We start from the raw sequence: 17,752 nt of genomic DNA on the forward strand, positions 1-17,752 counted from the left end.
GATAAATCCTTTTTATCTGGGGAGAATTTGGGTTGACTTTACACCATTTTAAAAGCAGGCATTTATTTTTATACCTCGGTTGAGCATAAATGAGCCTGACAACAAACACGGCACTTGCCACCCGTTTACCTCCTGAAGTTTGAATAGTACTACAAAGGTTGACTGTCAAGCGGTGAAACTTTCAATGCGCTTCGATGCTCCAAAATCGATCTCTTCACACGCATGTCTGTGACGTCTGCCATCTAAATCAGTTATGTCCCACATACAGGCCTCTACCAAGAATGGGCTTTTCCACATCGGACAGGTAATCTTTGAAGGGGCAACTGTTGTGCAGCGCAATCATTCGCCATCATTTCCTCCCCCTTTTTTTCTCCCCTTTTTCCAGTCTGCGTTAATTACAGCAAAGGGATGGACAAATCTACAGGTTTCCTTTTATTTGCCTCAAGCCTTCTTCCCTGGTTTTATTCCTGATGTTGTCATGGCAACAACCCTCTTCTTCCTCTGTCTGGCTGATGCGGCTTCCGTGTTGCAGTTGGATGTTCTTCTCTGGGTTTATGGGGCTTCTAATACCAAAGGCCAACATAGACTGAGCCTTCTGTCTTGGACACGTCTAAAAAGTGTGCTCCTTGACAGATATAAAAGTGCTGTCACGTCATCAGATCCTGATAAAGATGTTTTCCAAGCAAATTTGCTGTTTTGCATCTATAGCAGATGCTCATAAAAAAAGGCCAGAGGTTATTTTGGGAGATCCTTGAAATCAATAACTTTCTCTTTGACAAATTGTTGCTGTGTTTTGTTTTTTGTTTTCAATCTCCTTGGCAATCTCGCAAAACCTCAACACTCACTGTGGTTTTCCCTTCTCTTCCCTTGTTGGAATTGTTGTTAGTCCCCAAAAAGCTGCTGTTCCTCCTAACCTTTTTGTTCTTTTTCTAGACCAGAGATGATTTCTTGGGACAAGTGGACGTTCCTCTTAGTCATTTGCCGGTGAGTTCTGAGTGTGTTTGTCTTTAGCTGTATTTACACTACACTGTTCAAGTAACACAATGTAGCTAATTATGCATCAGTGCAGTGTTAACAGCAAAACCATTTCATTCCCCTTCCTCCTCAAAATTTCCTTCAAACTTGGTATACTGATACGTCCGTCCAGTCCGTTGTCTGCTCCCTCTCCCAACTTTCCCAGGCAGTATTTACCATAATGTTGCTGCCCTGTGTTGACACATTTTGCACATGAGTCGTTTTCGGGCTCACCTGAAAGGTACATGTTAAAATAGACAAAAATTGAAATCATCGGATTGGGGCATGAAATCGGATTGGAGTCGTTAGACCTTTGTTAGATGCTCTGGTACTCTTTATCTTTTTCATTCAATTCTGCTTCCGTTGAGCCGGGAGTGTCTCTGGTGTTAGGAAATTGCTCACGCAAGTAGCTTCTTGTTGTTGCTTTAATAGTTGAACGGTGCTCCCTGTTTGGCAAGACATGGAGATGTCTAGAATGTAAACAATACGGCGACTGTCCCTGATTTGGACCGCATGGAAAAAAAACCGACCTCAGTCAAATTTACATCATCTCAGTGGGAAAATGCAGACTTTGGTGATATAACTGGTTCTAAAACCAGAGACACAGCGGGTTTTAATGTGTACACACACGCATAGAGATCAGAGAATATTTAAAGTTTGCATATGTGGATGTGGTTGGTTTCGGTTGTTTTTTTTTTTGTTTGTTTTTTCCTTGTCATTTTACGAGGGATGATTAATTGATTAATTAAATCTGCAACGCTAATTCTTAATCTTTGATTAATCTATTGATGCCCATCTCTATTTTTCCCGTATAGTAGTAATCCTCATATGTTTACACCACTGTGAAATTTAATCTGACGACATTTGATTCCATTAGATCTAAAATAAATTCTTAACTTGGATTAATTTTAGGATAAGATCATATTTTAACAAGACTGTATGTGGATTTTCCACATAAGCCGACACACTCATTCGCAAGGCACGGGTGTTAAATGTATGCGTCATTTCTTTGTCACACCTCTGAAAAGTTGCAGAGTATTTGCTATCGACTGAAAACCGTTTGGCAGACTGCTGAGAATCGCAAAGTAGCGTTTCTGTTTTTCCAATGTGTAACCAGAGAGGCATTACACAACCTCATTCCAGTGTGACGCTCAGAGCCACGTAATCCAGAGCCGCGACTCTTGATTATTATGCCCATCCCAAAAGAAACAAATAAAATTAAAAAATACTCCCTATTTGCAGACGGAGGACCCTGCTATGGAGCGCCCCTACACGTTTAAGGACTTCCTGTTACGGCCCAGGAGGTTAGTATCATCCGGATGAGACAACAAACAGGATGTGGCAACAAAGGGGTGAAAATAGATGTGATGTTTTTATTGATTTGTTTTTTTTTTTTTTTTTGGAACATGCAGTTCACCTTATTCTAATTTATAGGCCATTTTATCTTATCTACTCATTCCTGTTTATTGTTATATACAAGTCACAAGTCTAGAGTGAAGGGTTACCTGCGTCTGAAGATGGCCTATCTGCCCAAACAAGGAGGACATGAAGAGGAAGCTGGGGACATGAGGGAGGAGGCAGAGGTAAACTCAGGCATGGAGTTGATTTATTGTTATTATTGACTTGGCTTTAACTCAGTCATCCTTGCAAATTGATATTTAAGCTAGGGGATTCCCCTCCACGAAGCAAAAAGATTAAAATCAGCATTCTGGGCTCTCAACTGAGCTCTCAATGTTTTATGAGCTAGTAGCTTTAGCGTCATTTGATATTCCAAATGTCGCCATCCATTTAAGATATTCAACTACCAGAAATTGATCTCAGTGAGGTTCATAAATGTGACCGAGTCCATTTTGCCATATGTCCAAAAATGAATGACTATTTCATTTCAGGGGTGGGATGAGCCTGCGGATTCGGGTTCGCAGCGACCCCAACAGCTGTTGCCACCATTGCCGCCAGGCTGGGAAGAGAAGGTGGACAACCTTGGACGCACCTACTATGTCAACCACAACAATCGTTCCACGCAGTGGAAACGGCCCTCCAACATGTACTCTTCCTCTCCTCCTTCATGTGTGCTTTGCGTAACCTTCACCAGCATGATTTTTTTTTTTAAATTAGCTTTCAATCCCATGTTTAGGGACGTGATTTCAGAAACTGAGAGTGACAATCGCCAGCGTCAGATCCACCAGGAGGCACATCGTGTCTTCCGTTCAAGACGCCACATCAGCGAGGACCTGGAGAACGAGCACATGGAGCCGCGGGATGTTATTGACAATGTGAGAACGGATTCTACACACACAAGCACAGAAATGAGAACGTATTAGAGGGACACCATCAGCAACAAAAGTGAGAATTGAAATTCAGAGTTTTAACTGCTGGTCATGCATCACATCACTGAAGGCATCTGTGAACCCCACACGACATCGGTTCAGCCAACTCTGGACATGTGTTTCTTTTGCTTTTTGCATCAAAAATGGTACCACCAGGAGTTAAATGTTCCAAAATTCATTCAATTAGATATTTTACCTAAAATTCACATTTTAATTTGAGTTCATCCCATAATCTTGAAAGTCATTCTAATCAGTAGTGTTATTATTTCTTCTGTTATGCTTGAATCTCTTACTTTCTGTCTGTAGTCCTGGGAGCTAATTACAGAGGAAGAACCTAATGACAGCCTGGCCCAGTCCCATCCGGGCACGTCATCCATGATGACCCCACAGCCCCCGCCGACGCCCGTCCCCCAGGAGTTCTCTGACGATTTGAGCCTGAGGCTTTCTTTCACCCCCGACACCAATGGCGAAGTGCCTGGGCCCAGCTCTGTTCTGGTGAGAGCTCAAACCACCTCACGTTAGATTTTTTTAAAGGGCTATCTTTAAAGTTGAATGGCAGTGGGTCAAAAACTTCTCAGTAGGTGTTTAGCGTTTTCAATGACTTTTTCCAAAAAATGAACCGTTTCCCATGAGGAGTGTTCCTTCGACATATTTGCAGTTCATCGTTCACATCTCCCGATATATCGGGGTTTTTTTTTGTTTTCTGTGGGTTTTCACGGCGTACTTACTTATAAGGCCCTTACACATTGGAACATGTCACCTCTGCAATTTTTTATGTTTATTGATAACTGGGAAAACAATAAAACATAAACACTGACACTTTTCAAATGTCTTCATCTCGACAGACCCAGCTATCAAACCGACTGCGCTCCTCCAGTATGACTGATGGCGTTAGCGATCAAGCCCAACCTCCTCCTCTTGCGGTAAATATTTCCCAACGCTCGCATTTCCGTCCGTCCCGGCGCCTCTCTTGTGCTACTTCCTCCCTTTCTGTGTTCCGTGACTGTTGAGCACTCTCATTGTCCCCTGAGGGCTTTTTTTTTAGGCTTTTCCTTCACATCTCCATTGTCGGTGCTGTGGGTGAACAACACATTAATCCCACTTTCACCCCCCCTCCTCCCCACCATACCAGACAGGTGTTGCTAACTCTTCACTTTTCCCTCTTATTGTACCATTCTTCCTTCTTGCCTCACTAGGATTACCTTACCGCTTCCTTCCTGTCTTTATTGCTGACTTTGAAGGAAATACTTCATCTTCACCACTCTGACCATTCCAAGTGAAACTCTCACATGATCTTAAGTCATGAGTCACAGGCTCCAAATCCGACAGTCACATGATTCTTGAAGCTGTCGCACAGCTGAGTCACAGAGCTGTTGAACAAAGGAGTACTACAAGTGCCGATGTCAGCAACAATGACGAGACATTAGTGGGTGGTGTAATCAGGCAGATATTTGCTATCCTCAGCCGGGCTACCACCACTGCAATGTTGTTCAGGTTTAGTTGGCATTTGCTGCACATGTATAATAGAGTAATTTTTGGGAAAAAAAAATGTTGAAATGTACAAACATGTACATCTCGCGAACACTGCTGTAAAATGACCGTGCATGAAATAGATGATAACTCTAGACCGTATTTCCGCACATAATTCCGCAATCACAAATAGGAAAAGAAACACCTCAATTTTCCCAGTGATGTTCTTTTTTTTTTTTTAAACTTCACTTTCACTTGACATAAATTGTGACATACTTGTAAATGTTGTTTTTCTCTGTACCCTTTCTTTCCATAATCTGAATCAACCAATCACAACTGCAGTACCTTTGATCCACTTCACAATCAATATCCAAGATTCCCTCAACTATTTTTTTTCTCCCTTACCCAAAAAGTTGGATCCCTTCCCAAGCACAATCACTTTCTGTCGCCACCCTTTGTCTCTTCAGTGTCTCCTTAAATACACTGCCCCCACCATAAAGACCCTCCTTTGCCCACTTTATTAATGCCCCCTCCTGACAATACTGTTGTCTGCCACCAGCAGCGTTCCCATTCCAGAAGAACCAGAGCTCAAACAGTCTCAGGTGGTGAGGATACCACGGTAATGTCTCAGTTTATGTACAATACAAACTCTGCACCTTTTATTTCATACTTTCAGATCAGCATTTCCATCTCGGACAGTCTTTAGAAACAACGTGAAAAATATTTGCCTCGAGATTGACTCAAATATACACGAAAAGAAGGCCACGCTGAAACTGTTTCATTGTAGTAATGTTGTCTCTTGTTTTGTATGTCACTTCATTTGTGCATCTGTCCACTGACTACAGATACTGTATTTATATTTTTTTTCTTGTGTTGTTCCTGTCTTTACCATGGACATTTTTAAGGTCACAATATTGTAGCAGTGGGAATTGTAGTGGTAGGACATCATATTATGCAGTTGTCAGGGGAAAAAAAAACTATGTAGATCACAAGATCTGTGTAACTTACCAAAAAAAAAAAGTACACTTTGTGCATGCATAGCCTTTTTTTAAATATTTTTTTTCAATACCCTAAATTCCAAAATGATGGTTGGATGAAACACTGGCTCATTGCTGTCTGTTCAAAAAGCATTTATCTCCAAACAAATGGAATGAAACATAAAAAACTGCAAATGTCAAAAGTGACCGCCATCTGATATTTTGCAGTACCCCTCAACTGACATAGGGTTGTCCGTTCCGTGCCTCTGCGTTGCTATTCGAACAGATTACATTTCCCTCCTGGAGGCCTCACCTTCCGATCTTCTCTGACACGTTTATTTTTGCTCTCTCTCCACGCCGGGCGGGGCCAGTCTCCCACAGCGGCCGTGTTCAACCTGACCACCCCGGGCCTACCCCCTGGATGGGAGGAGCGGAAGGACGGCAAGGGGAGAACTTATTACGTCAACCATAACAACCGCACCACTACCTGGACTAGGCCAATTGTGCAGGTACAGCAGGTCAAGGAGGCGGGAGCTGAACTTGCGTCAACATCGTCATGGCCTTTATTCTCTTTATCCTCTTGTTCTCAGCCTTGTGTGCAGCCTGTTTCTTTTTTTTCTTCATGTGCACACCTCTGGGTCTTCTCTTGTCAAGTGTTTTCTGACACTCCCGATCAGAGCCGTGTCTTCTCATTCCTGCGTTCCTTTCCCCCCATGGTTTTCTGTCGAGTCTCGTCAGCGATGGATGTCTAATATCTCTTTTTATCCTGGTGGTTTTGTTTGTGTCTGTGCATCTGGTTTTTGCAGTTTCCTGCCGCACTCGACCGTTGAGTGGGAAAGGGGCATGTGTGACGTTAGTTTCCAACCCGTCTTAACCTCAAAAGTGCTTTTCTCCCCGGCAGCTGACTGAAGATGGACCCAGCACCTCAGCGGGCGCGGCGTCACCGTCGGGAGCGACCTCTGCCCTGACACCTGCCCCCTCCCCCTCCTCCAATGCCTCCTCTAATGTCTCCAACAACCACCTCCATGAGCCCCAAGTCCGACGACCACGTAGCCTCAGCTCCCCCACTGTCACCCTCTCTACCCCCTTGGAGGTGAGATGTAGTCCCCCATCCCAGTCCACCGCAACCCCTTTAGAACAGGGGTGGGGAATCTGCAGCCTGCGGGCCATATGCTGCTGAATGCATAACCTAAGAGGAACTGTTTTAATGTTCATATTATATAATAACAAGAAAGTCATCAATTGTAGCATCATATAGAAGAATTAAATTAGAAAATCAAGGTTCTCCACCCTTTTTCTAATAAAACTACCCATAATCCTAACCTCTTTTATTCAGTTATCTTAATTTTTCAAGGTTGTGTTCCCCTGCTTACCTGGGTGATTGTTTGCTTTCCTCAAACTAGTTCTCCTCACTCCCACTGTTGTGTAATAACAATCTTGGCTCTGGAGAATGCGTTTGACAGTAAATCAAAGACGGCGTTTATTTTTTTCCTGTACTCTTGAGGTGGTCAAAGGAACACTTGCTATTTCTATTGAATCTTGCATTGCGATGGTAAATGCATCACAGAAAAGTGGCCAATTAAGATAGGACATGTGTGGTACTGGGTCTTTGTCACTGGCTGGCAAACTACCAAGAGAGCTGACCTGGTGGAGATTTAATTAAGGTGTGTGAAAGTTTGAGTGATAAAAAGGCGCTGTCAAAGTCAGAGTGAAAAAAAACAGTAACATAATTAGAACATTCAGATTAGACTGTGTTAATTAACACGTTTTCTCATGTCAAGTGCAGATCGGCGTGTAATCATGAGGGATTCCTTTGTGATGATTGAACACTAATTAGTCTTTGTGTGGCTGATGTGCTTTATAAAAAAAAAAAAAGAGTGAAAGCACAAGAAGTTAACTGCCTGGCAAAGTCAGTCTGACTTTTAGCACTGACTCTCTTCATTAAAAGTGATGGGAAGTCAAATGCAGTGACTCTGTGCCATTCTTAGTCTTGCTAATTGTCCTGTGAGTGCAAATATCAGCTTTTAGTGAAAATGTCTAACTGTCTTCATTAAAAGTGATGGGAAGCTAAATGCAGCGAATCATTGCCATTCTTAACATTGCTAATTGTCCGGTAAGTACAAAAATCAGCTTTTCGGGAAAATTTTGTTTTCATTATTTTTTTGTGAGGTTGGGGCCTAGGTAAAGTATTACTCACTGTGGCGTGATATTTTCAACTGGAGGGGGCCTCACTTGGTTTCCCTCCTGCTGGGACAGCCAAATAACATTTGCACAATTTGGCCGAAAGAGAAAACCTCTTCTTCTGCTGCATGGTGAGAAGTGATTTGTGTTTCTTGTTGTTGTTGTTGTTGCAAATAATCACAAACTTCTTGTTGTGTAGTGGAATAATTTCTGATTTCAATCAGCACACTATTGCTACGAATGATTGTCTCTTCAAGCCTTCTCAAGAACATGATTATACTCTGTTTGTGGAGTATTAAACTTAAATTAGTCCGTACAGACCATACCAGCTTCAATTGTATTTAAAAGTCTTATCTTGGACAGTTGGGACTGATGTTGTTCCTTGCTCTTTGTAATTTTTTTCATTCAGGGGGCCAACAACATCCAGGCGCGGCGAGCAGTGAAAGACACCTTCTCCAACCCTCAGTCTCCGCAGCCGTCGCCCTACAGCTCACCCAAGTCTCAGCACAAGGCCCAGCAGAGCTTCCTGCCGCCGGGCTGGGAGATGAGGATAGCCCCCAACGGACGGCCTTTCTTCATCGACCACAACAGCAGAACCACCACCTGGGTGGGTAACACTGCTTCTTCGATTCGGCATGACCTTTTCTCTTAATTTGTCTTTTAAATTTCAACTTGAAATAAAAATGAATGAACTACAATCGAAAATATTTTCTGCTCATTCCCTTCTCCCTCCCTACTCTCGCACCACAAACTAGGAGGATCCCAGGTTAAAGTATCCGGTCCATATGAGGAATAAAAACTCCATGGAGCCTGGTGAACTCGGCCCGCTTCCTGTAAGTACATGTTGTTGCTCGTGACGTTTACAGTGGGACCTCTAAGAAAGTCTTTAGAAACCATGTATAGTTATACATGAGAGGTGCAATGATTAATCAGTTATCACATTAATTGATAATTTTTCTCATCATCGATGAAATCAGACTTCTTATCTTTGACACGGTTTCCATTACATTTTTTCGGGGATGTGCAACTACAATGGAGCCGTTCCTCTCTACCTTTTCCAGCCTGGTTTAAGAATACAGGGCAGAGGTTGGCCGTGACGTCACGCTCATCTGAATGGCCGACTGATGTTGGCGTTTAAGTGATGCGGCACGTAACTCCACAGCACACGCCCATTTCCTGGTTTTCAGAGAGCGACACAGAGCTGGCTGCTGCCAATTTATAAAAATACAGTATATACAGTGCATTCAGCAAATCACAGATACAACCACTACTTGATACCTTGGAGTACAACTGTATCAGCCCAACTTGATACCTGGTCTTGGTACTCGCCCGTCCCTAAATATTATTCTCCTCACTGACTTGACTATAATGTACTGAGTCGCGAGAACATGAGTATATTGCTTTCGTCAACCTCTACATCACAATAACTTCCTCGTCCTCTTTGCCATCACCGGTAGTGGCATCACTAAAAGACAAAGCTAATTATGTCGATCCTCACCGAGCAAGATTAGCTGCGGTATGATATAAATTGATTTTGTTCAACCTTGCGTTGCATAATGTTTCTTCCGACTGTATGACTTTATCTGCGTTTGATGTCTCGAGGCCGGTGATTAAGGTTGCTGTCTCACCATCAGGCTGTGCAAGGCATTTCCTTTTTTAGTGCTGTGAGAAAAGAAGCAACACCGGGTGTGTGTGTGGTCCGGAAATGGGATTGTTGTGAAAAGGGAGCTAGCATTACAGTAGCGCCACAATGTGACTATTCACAGTGTGCGTGGTTGGCGTGCGCATGCGTGTGTATGTTCTCTTATTGCTCTCTTCTGTTCGGGTGGATCTAATAATGTCCACTACTTCCTCCGCACTCCCCAAACCCCCCCGGGGCCGTGTGTGTTTGGCAGCACCTACCAGAGGAGGTTGGTCGGCTCCCTCCCTCTGCCTGCCTACCTACCTGTCTGGTCTGCCACGCTGTGGTCACGTCATGCCTGCGGACAGCACTACGCTTTCTTTTCTCTGTTTTCATTGTATTTCTCGTTCTCTCTTCTGACCAGCATGAATGGGTTTGACCTCTTCCTAATTTTTCATCCCCCTCCAGCTTTCTTTCTCCGCACGGCCTCTGCACCAGCACCCCTCCCGTTTGGCTCTCTCCCGGGGGCCTCTAAGATTACGCCATGTCTGTGTAACTGTATCACTGAGGGACAAAAGCACCCTGTGCAGTTTTTAGCTAGAAGGGTGACGAATGTTCAGTGGTGCCTTGACGGTGGGCGTCCAAATTGGCTCACTGAAAAAAAAAAAAAAACAAATATTGAGATTATTTATTTGTGGAATAATTCTTTCCAGAGTGCAAATGTCAGTTAGGCATGCATATTATATGTAGGATGGCAGTTTTACAGGGAGGCAAACTTCAAACCAAACGTTGGAACTCCATGTGTCCGCTGAGAATGTAGACTTGGCCTTTTTTAAGGACCCCCCACCCCAACCCCTTCCTACTCCCAATTAAACCAATTAAAATAAATAAATAACACTCTCCCCTTTATATCCTGACTTGAATTGCCTGACTTCCGGTGCTGGGTGAGAGCGTGTGTGGCCTGTGACTGTTAAGCTCTTAAGTGATAGCTCTCCGGTATGAACCGGAAGCCGGTGGTGATACTCGTGGTGATGAGCCCTCTCTGTGTCACGTGTGGTGGTATCTGTCGTGTCTTTGCAGTCCTGACTCAAATAGGAGTGATCATTTGAAAAGCAAACATCAACTGTCTTTTGGTGTGTTTGATTGAGCTTTGCTATTGACGTTTTCTTTTGGGGAGAGTTCAATCCAGCCTGAAATAAAGAACGGATTTGAATGACTATTTGAGCATGGCCTGTTTTAAATGGTGGTTGTGCTTGTTTTTTTGTTTTTTGTTTCCACCCTTGTCATCCTCCATTTTGTTTTATCTTTGTAGCCCGGGTGGGAAGAGCGAGTTCACACAGATGGACGCACCTTCTACATTGACCACAGTAAGACACTTGAGAATCATATTTTCCATCCCTCAACGGGCCATGTGGCGCTTACTAATCTTGTAATGTATTTCTGAATTTCCACTGTTTGTTTTGTCTCATCTAGACACAAAGAACACACAGTGGGAGGACCCTCGCCTTCAGAGTCCTGCTATCACTGGACCCGTGAGTAGTTTCCACTCGGTACTGATGTTTTCCATGCGTTGGAATTGACACGCACTCCTCTCCACACTTTTGCCCTCCTGCTGTCAGTCTGTCACTTAAGTCACTTAGCATTCCTACGCCTGAGGGTCATTTCTCTCATATTGGCACTTTGAACCATGTTTCCACCAAGCAGTACAGTTTGGTGTACAGTTTTTTGGTGATTCCGGTGCCAAATGTTGGCAAGAGTACCACTGTTAAATTGTCCGCACTCATTCATTCATAAGGATGCTGGTGGGGTTTTGAAGTTGCTTTTTTTTTTTTTTGGTCTCCTGCGCAGGCTGTTCCATATTCTCGAGAGTTCAAGCAAAAGTATGACTACTTTCGGAAGAAGCTAAAGAAACCGGTAAGTATATGATTGCAATGGAAAACCTCCCAAATTTCCATGGTGATGCTTGATTGCAGAGGCCTCCCGCCGTCTTTGGAGCTCATTGAGTATTCATGGCTGTTTTGGTTCTGTTTTTTTTTTTTTTTTGTAATCAACACTTCAAATCATTGTTTCATGTTATTTTCTACTGATGGGGGTCTTACTGTTGAGCGTTAATAATTTTTAGGCGAGCATTTGCTGGAGTATGTTAAAGGTCAATAACATGATTCATAAAGTAGTGGAACTGACGCAAGGAAGAATGTTAGTTTTATTTTCAGTGATGCTGGTTGTAGTAATCCAAAACTGCTTTCCCAACAAAAACAGTTTAAAGTGCAGCCATTGTTGCAATGAAGGTACCTTAGGTTAATACCGTTTCATAAAATTAAATTTGTTTGACGTTGGAGAAATTGTCAGGATGTTTTGTTAAATTGCTCTTATGTAAAATATATCCCGATAGTTGTAATGTTAAAGGTCACACTATCCATATAAATAAAGATGTATTGTGTTTTATGGTTTTACCAGACTTTTTTTAATCGGTGCAATTTCAGGCTGACATCCCCAACCGCTTCGAGATGAAGCTCCATCGCGGCAACATCTTTGAGGAGTCGTACCGTCGGATCATGTCGCTCAAAAAGCCCGACGTTTTAAAAGCACGCCTGTGGATCGAGTTTGAGTCGGAGAAGGGCCTGGACTACGGGGGCGTGGCCCGAGAGTGGTTCTTCCTCTTGTCCAAGGAGATGTTCAACCCCTACTACGGTCTCTTTGAATACTCTGCCACGTAAGTCCAAGAAATAGTTCCGCCCACTTGAAATAGAAAAATAAATAAATAAATGCCACCTCCGTTTGGCCGAGGTGTTGTTTCCCAGTGGGACTTGTTAAAACGTCCTTTCACTTGGACTTACTCTTCCTCTCATTCAAAAATCCATCCTGATGCAAACTGTTTCCCATATTCAAAACAAGGGAATATAATGGACGGTTCCTGATTGCCTGCTTTTGTTGGCGCCAGCAATTACCTTCATTAATTTTTTTTTTTTTTTTTTTTTTTTTTTTTTTGCGCAATGTAGAGCAAAGGTAGAACAAACAAAACTAATGTCATGTGATCAAGCCCTTGAGTAGACAATAGAGCCGTTGTTTTTGAGTTCTTGGGTCTAAAAGTAGTACAAAAGAAAAACCTTGTGCTCAAGCTGTTCCTGAGCAACCGCAGGTGATCTTGTGTTTGTCTGCTTTATTAGCAAGAGAGTGACGACATGCAATTCTACAACCGACCACCCGCCCGATCAGTGCGCAGTTTTATATACCAGGGTGTCCACGGATGTTTAGTCTTTCATGAGATTTCTCAAATTGAAGGCCGTAATTTTACAAGAGGATATGTTTCTTTGTTCAAGACTAGGTTCCCTTCCTACGACAGCCAAATCCAAATACTCGTGTAGTCTATCACTAACCTACAGTATGTAAGTCAAAATCAGAGTTAATATTTATATAAAAATACTTCTACACTTGTGTGAAACAAATGAGAAACCTTATGTAGCGGTTAGTGAGTGCCCCCTTCTTGTGCCGCTGACTATGTTATGACACATATCCAAATTGTGTCACTCAAGAGCAAGGAATTGCAATTCTCAGTGAAACTTCGACGTGTCAATCCAGCCTTAGTGATGGAAAGGTCGAGTATTTGTTGGACGTGGCCCTCAAAAGGTCCACTGAAGCCATTGATTGTTGTTGTGACGTATGTGCAGAGACAACTACACCCTCCAGATCAACCCAAACTCTGGCCTGTGCAATGAGGACCACCTTTCTTATTTCAAGTTCATCGGACGCGTGGCGGGAATGGCCGTCTTTCATGGAAAGCTACTCGACGGTGCGTGTCTGAACTCTTGTTGACAAGCCCACCTCAGGTTCTTGTATTCACACACAGCTCACTTGCGCCCCCTGCAGGCTTCTTCATACGACCATTCTACAAGATGATGCTGGGTAAACAGATCTCCCTGAAGGACATGGAGTCTGTGGTGAGCCATCGCAGTCCCGAGACCCCTGAGTCGGTGTATTGGTTATAAGTGTTGCCATTTTCCTTGTAGGACAGTGAATACTACAACTCTCTCAAGTGGATCCTGGAAAACGATCCCACTGAGCTGGACCTGCGGTTTTGCATCGATGAGGACAACTTCGGACAGGTATGCAACGTTGCATGATTCGTGCGTGAGATTAAAAGAATAATGACTGTTGCTTTTGTTACTGCAAAATATATTTTTTTAAATACGGCTGTCTAATGTATCAACAATGGGACAGGGGCACTTTCATTTTTAATTTTTAATGTTTTATTTATTTATTCTCCCCTCCAGACATACCAGGTGGACCTGAAGCCCAGCGGCTCGGACATGGTGGTCACCAATGACAACAAGAAGGAATACATTGAGTGAGATCCTCAGTGCTGTAACAATTCATGTGTAAAGGCAACATGTTGCTTATGGTTGTGACACGCTTTGTCTCCCGACAGTCTGGTCATCCAGTGGAGGTTTGTGAATCGGGTGCAGAAGCAGATGAATGCCTTCCTGGAGGTATTTTTGCACCGCTGCCTCGTCACCACTAAGGGGCAATGTAACCCCAAACTTGTCGAATCACCCTGACGTGTGGAAATCACCGTTTTCTTGTTTTCAGGGCTTCACCGAGCTCATCCAAATAGATCTGATCAAGATCTTTGATGAAAATGAACTGGAGGTATGCATTTGATGTCACTTTTATGAACTAAAATGAACATTTAAACACTTGCGGCTGATTGCCTTGCTCTGTTGGTGCAGTTGCTCATGTGCGGCCTGGGCGACGTCGACGTCAATGACTGGCGACAGCACACGGTTTACAAAAACGGCTACTGTCCCAACCACCCGGTCATCCAGTGGTTCTGGAAGGTCAGTCTCTTGCTTGTGTATGTATACTCATGCCACTTTTTTTTTTTTCCTTGGGGCGACACCAACATGTGACATTGGATCAATGTCTGTTGTGACCGTTTGATTGTGCAGTGTAAAGTGTGTATTATTATTTGCCTCCTTCAGGTTGTCCTCTTAATGGATGCCGAAAAGAGGATCCGACTTCTACAGTTTGTTACGGGAACATCGCGGGTGCCCATGAACGGCTTCGCTGAGCTTTATGGTTCGCCGTTCTTGCTCCTTTTTGATAGACAGCAACCATATGCAAAACTAGAGCTCCAAAATGAATTGTTTTAAACTAAATGTGATGCTAAAAGTGCTAAAATGTTCTTGTTGCAGGCTCAAACGGTCCTCAGCTGTTCACTATCGAGCAATGGGGAACGCCGGATAAGCTGCCCAGAGCCCACACGTGGTATGTCAGATTTACACCATTTATTTATTTTTTTGTCATGTTTGACGTATGAATTGAGAGAAAATTCAATTCTTCTCGACACTTACGGAAAAATCAAATTTGAAAAAAATCAAAATGACCGCATGAAAAAATCATATACATATAACATGTGCAATAAATAAATAAATAAATAAATTGAATTGAAAAAGTTGAAAGATAGCCATAGGCAACTTCCTCTTTCCATCAACAACAAAAAAGCATGACTGGCATGACTCACGTGTAATTCGCGGTTGTTCTTCCACACATTAAAAGTAAACTGCTAAACCCAGTACTTAATCCGGTAATGATGTCAGCAGTTTTTTGAAACACATGAAATGTTTTTAACAGAATATTCTTTTTCCAGTTTCAACCGTTTGGACCTTCCCACCTATGACTCATTTGAGGACCTGCGGGAGAAGCTGCTTATGGCTGTGGAAAACGCGCAGGGCTTCGAAGGAGTTGACTAAACGGGCTGCGGGGGGAAGGGCCTCCGTGAGGGGGACAAAAAAAAAACACATCCGAAGCAACATCCGATTTATCGGAATTGACAAACGGGAAATACAACTCAAAAGCGTCCAAATCGGCGGTCGTAGCATGTGATTAGCAAACGCCGGACCGTTAGCCATACCCAACTGTACAGCGAGTTGACAGGCCGACTATGTCTTTCAACAGGGGCCTGGGGGGGATGTGGTTCTATGTTAAGGCACAGCCCCCTCCTGATCCCAGCGGGGAGGAGAGAGAGTATTTAATCCCCTGGCATGAGCATGAAATACCATCCCGTCACCACTACACCCTGTGGAAGCACTACGACTAACCTACTAACATTTTATTATTCTAGCTAGCACAGCAGCCAAGGCCTTAACGTGGCTCCCAACACCGGATTACTTTAGCAATCCAACTAGCCAATCTCACTTCAGGAAATCTGCTATGCCCCCCTCCTATGTTGGCACCGGAGCCTTTTTGTCGATTTAGGAGATGATTTCTTTTTTTATTACATATGTAGTTGTTGATGTTTTGTTTTCCTTTTTTTTTTTTTTTTAAATCCGCGATATGATTCCGTCAGGAAATATGATGTCTTTGTACTGATGTTTACTATTTTTGACAATTCTCAAAGATCACGCAAAGTGAAGTTGAAAAGAAAGGGGGGAGACTTTTTTTTTTTACAGTGATTAACAGCAAACATGTTTAAAAATTAAATGGTTTTTTTTTTCTTATTGTTATAACCACTCTAAATATCAAAGTGCACCGAAAAGCAACATGAAAACGACAAAATGGATGTTGCGTTTGCTCTTGATTCGGAGATTTGGGGCTAGTTTCTGTGAGACTATCAAGAATAGTCCTGGCTTGTTCATAATGCTGTATATTGGTCTTTTTTGACAGTATATAAATGTATGTATGCTTTACATTTAATAAGTATTACTGATCAACACTAAAAATGAAGTGTGTGCGTGTGAGTGTGTGTGTGTGTGTGTGTGTGTGTGTGTGTGTGTGTGTGTGTGTGTGTGTGTGTGTGTGTGCGCGCGTGCGTGCGCGCGCGTGTGAGTGCGTGTGTGTATGTGTGAGAGAGAGAGAGCAAAGAGACAAGCTGTGATTTAAAACTCTTGAATATTAAGCAGCACGTTTCATACAAAAAATTTAAATGAATAGAACTTTTTTCTAACACCATGGAACCTAAAGGGCACTTTATACATCACTGAGGTCACCTGTGTCGTCAACTTTTGAATGTGATTCTACATCTACAGAAGCAAGGCTTAGCCGGTGCAATAGAACCCAGACTAATGTGGTTAAGCTGCTAAACCAACCACATAAAAAAAATATAAATTAAAAAAAAAAAAGAAAATACTTTATTTCCACTTTCTGCTATTTCCGCCACCCTCCTTGTCATTTATCTTTTTTTAATGTATATGCCTGTTTAGTTTTTATAAAAAGGGTGACAGTCATGTGTATACATATATACATGCAGTCTATATAAGTATATATAGATGTGTGTGTGTATTTCTTTCTCTAAAGATGCCTCTGCTCTCAGCTCTTTGTGGTTCATTTAGCTTCAGTCCAATAAAAGTGAAACCTATTTCAACTCTTCCGTTGTCTTGTTCTCACCAGGAGTGGCTTGTTCACAGTGTGACGATAAACATAAGAACGGGAAGTTGCACTTACTGCAACATAATGTAACTGGCATTATAGGTGAAGTTCACCTATAATTAAAATAAAAAAACGCTATATTATCCCCACCAATTATGTGTTGCCTTAAATAAGTGAGCAGTTTTACGTATATTTGACAATCCCCAAAAGGTGTTTCTAGTTGTGTGTGGGTACCATAAAAAGATGGCAAAAAATTCTGAGGAGGCATCTTGCTTCCAGCATGTACATAATCATTCTCAAATGTTTCATGAGACTATTCGGCAGGCAAACAATCCAACTCAACCAACTTTACATGAAATATGATAAGCTAGTATACTAGATAGACTAAATGTGTGAGCACAAACTGATGTGACACCAGACAAAATGAGTACTAATGCATTCCATAAACAACATTAGGGCATTCAAATCTGGACATCAGAATTAAAAAGTATGACGGGTGTCCCGATACAACTTGTTCACTTCCGATGTAATACCGATATTGCAGCCTAGAGTACCGTCTGATATGGGTACAGTATGGTGTCAGCAGGAATGATATATGCTTTTATTTTGAAATATGAAATGCAAAAAAGACTTGATCAAGTGAAACAAAGAACAACAGGTATGAGAAAATATGACTAGGGCTAGGGGGTGCCAATGCCCCACCACAAATTTGTGTAACCACACACACACACACACACACACACACACACACACACACACACACACACACACACACACGGGTTATATGTAACTAATGT

The 17,752-nt window shown here is 42.6% G+C and overlaps 1 protein-coding gene across 6 annotated transcripts in view; it reads left to right on the forward strand.

The window, feature by feature from the left end:
- The window catches only part of nedd4l (NEDD4 like E3 ubiquitin protein ligase), a 29,438-nt gene extending 13,389 nt beyond the window's left edge, over positions 1-16,049 (forward strand). For 2 of the 6 annotated variants that reach the window (XM_019882917.1, XM_019882911.1), the window contains 26 exons: positions 934-984; positions 2,257-2,318; positions 2,495-2,597; positions 2,904-3,058; positions 3,149-3,287; positions 3,648-3,836; positions 4,187-4,264; positions 5,371-5,430; positions 6,160-6,297; positions 6,690-6,881; positions 8,379-8,576; positions 8,725-8,802; positions 10,903-10,957; positions 11,064-11,122; positions 11,439-11,504; positions 12,074-12,303; positions 13,259-13,380; positions 13,458-13,528; positions 13,598-13,693; positions 13,862-13,935; positions 14,017-14,077; positions 14,178-14,237; positions 14,318-14,425; positions 14,570-14,666; positions 14,783-14,855; positions 15,238-16,049. In XM_019882917.1, coding sequence (XP_019738476.1) covers positions 934-984; positions 2,257-2,318; positions 2,495-2,597; positions 2,904-3,058; positions 3,149-3,287; positions 3,648-3,836; positions 4,187-4,264; positions 5,371-5,430; positions 6,160-6,297; positions 6,690-6,881; positions 8,379-8,576; positions 8,725-8,802; positions 10,903-10,957; positions 11,064-11,122; positions 11,439-11,504; positions 12,074-12,303; positions 13,259-13,380; positions 13,458-13,528; positions 13,598-13,693; positions 13,862-13,935; positions 14,017-14,077; positions 14,178-14,237; positions 14,318-14,425; positions 14,570-14,666; positions 14,783-14,855; positions 15,238-15,340 — 2,718 coding nt within the window. In that variant the 3' untranslated portion in view covers positions 15,341-16,049. Of the gene's footprint in view, positions 1-268; positions 305-933; positions 985-2,256; positions 2,319-2,494; positions 2,598-2,903; positions 3,059-3,148; positions 3,288-3,647; positions 3,837-4,186; positions 4,265-5,370; positions 5,431-6,159; positions 6,298-6,689; positions 6,882-8,378; positions 8,577-8,724; positions 8,803-10,902; positions 10,958-11,063; positions 11,123-11,438; positions 11,505-12,073; positions 12,304-13,258; positions 13,381-13,457; positions 13,529-13,597; positions 13,694-13,861; positions 13,936-14,016; positions 14,078-14,177; positions 14,238-14,317; positions 14,426-14,569; positions 14,667-14,782; positions 14,856-15,237 lie in introns of all 6 variants that reach the window. The other 4 variants (XM_019882916.1, XM_019882912.1, XM_019882914.1 and 1 more) reach the window with 4 other exon arrangements.
- The last annotated feature ends 1,703 nt before the right edge of the window (positions 16,050-17,752 follow it).

The sequence above is a fragment of the Hippocampus comes genome, unplaced genomic scaffold (genome assembly GCF_001891065.2).
Source record: "Hippocampus comes isolate QL1 unplaced genomic scaffold, H_comes_QL1_v1.1 scaffold30, whole genome shotgun sequence".
NCBI lineage: Eukaryota > Metazoa > Chordata > Actinopteri > Syngnathiformes > Syngnathidae > Hippocampus > Hippocampus comes.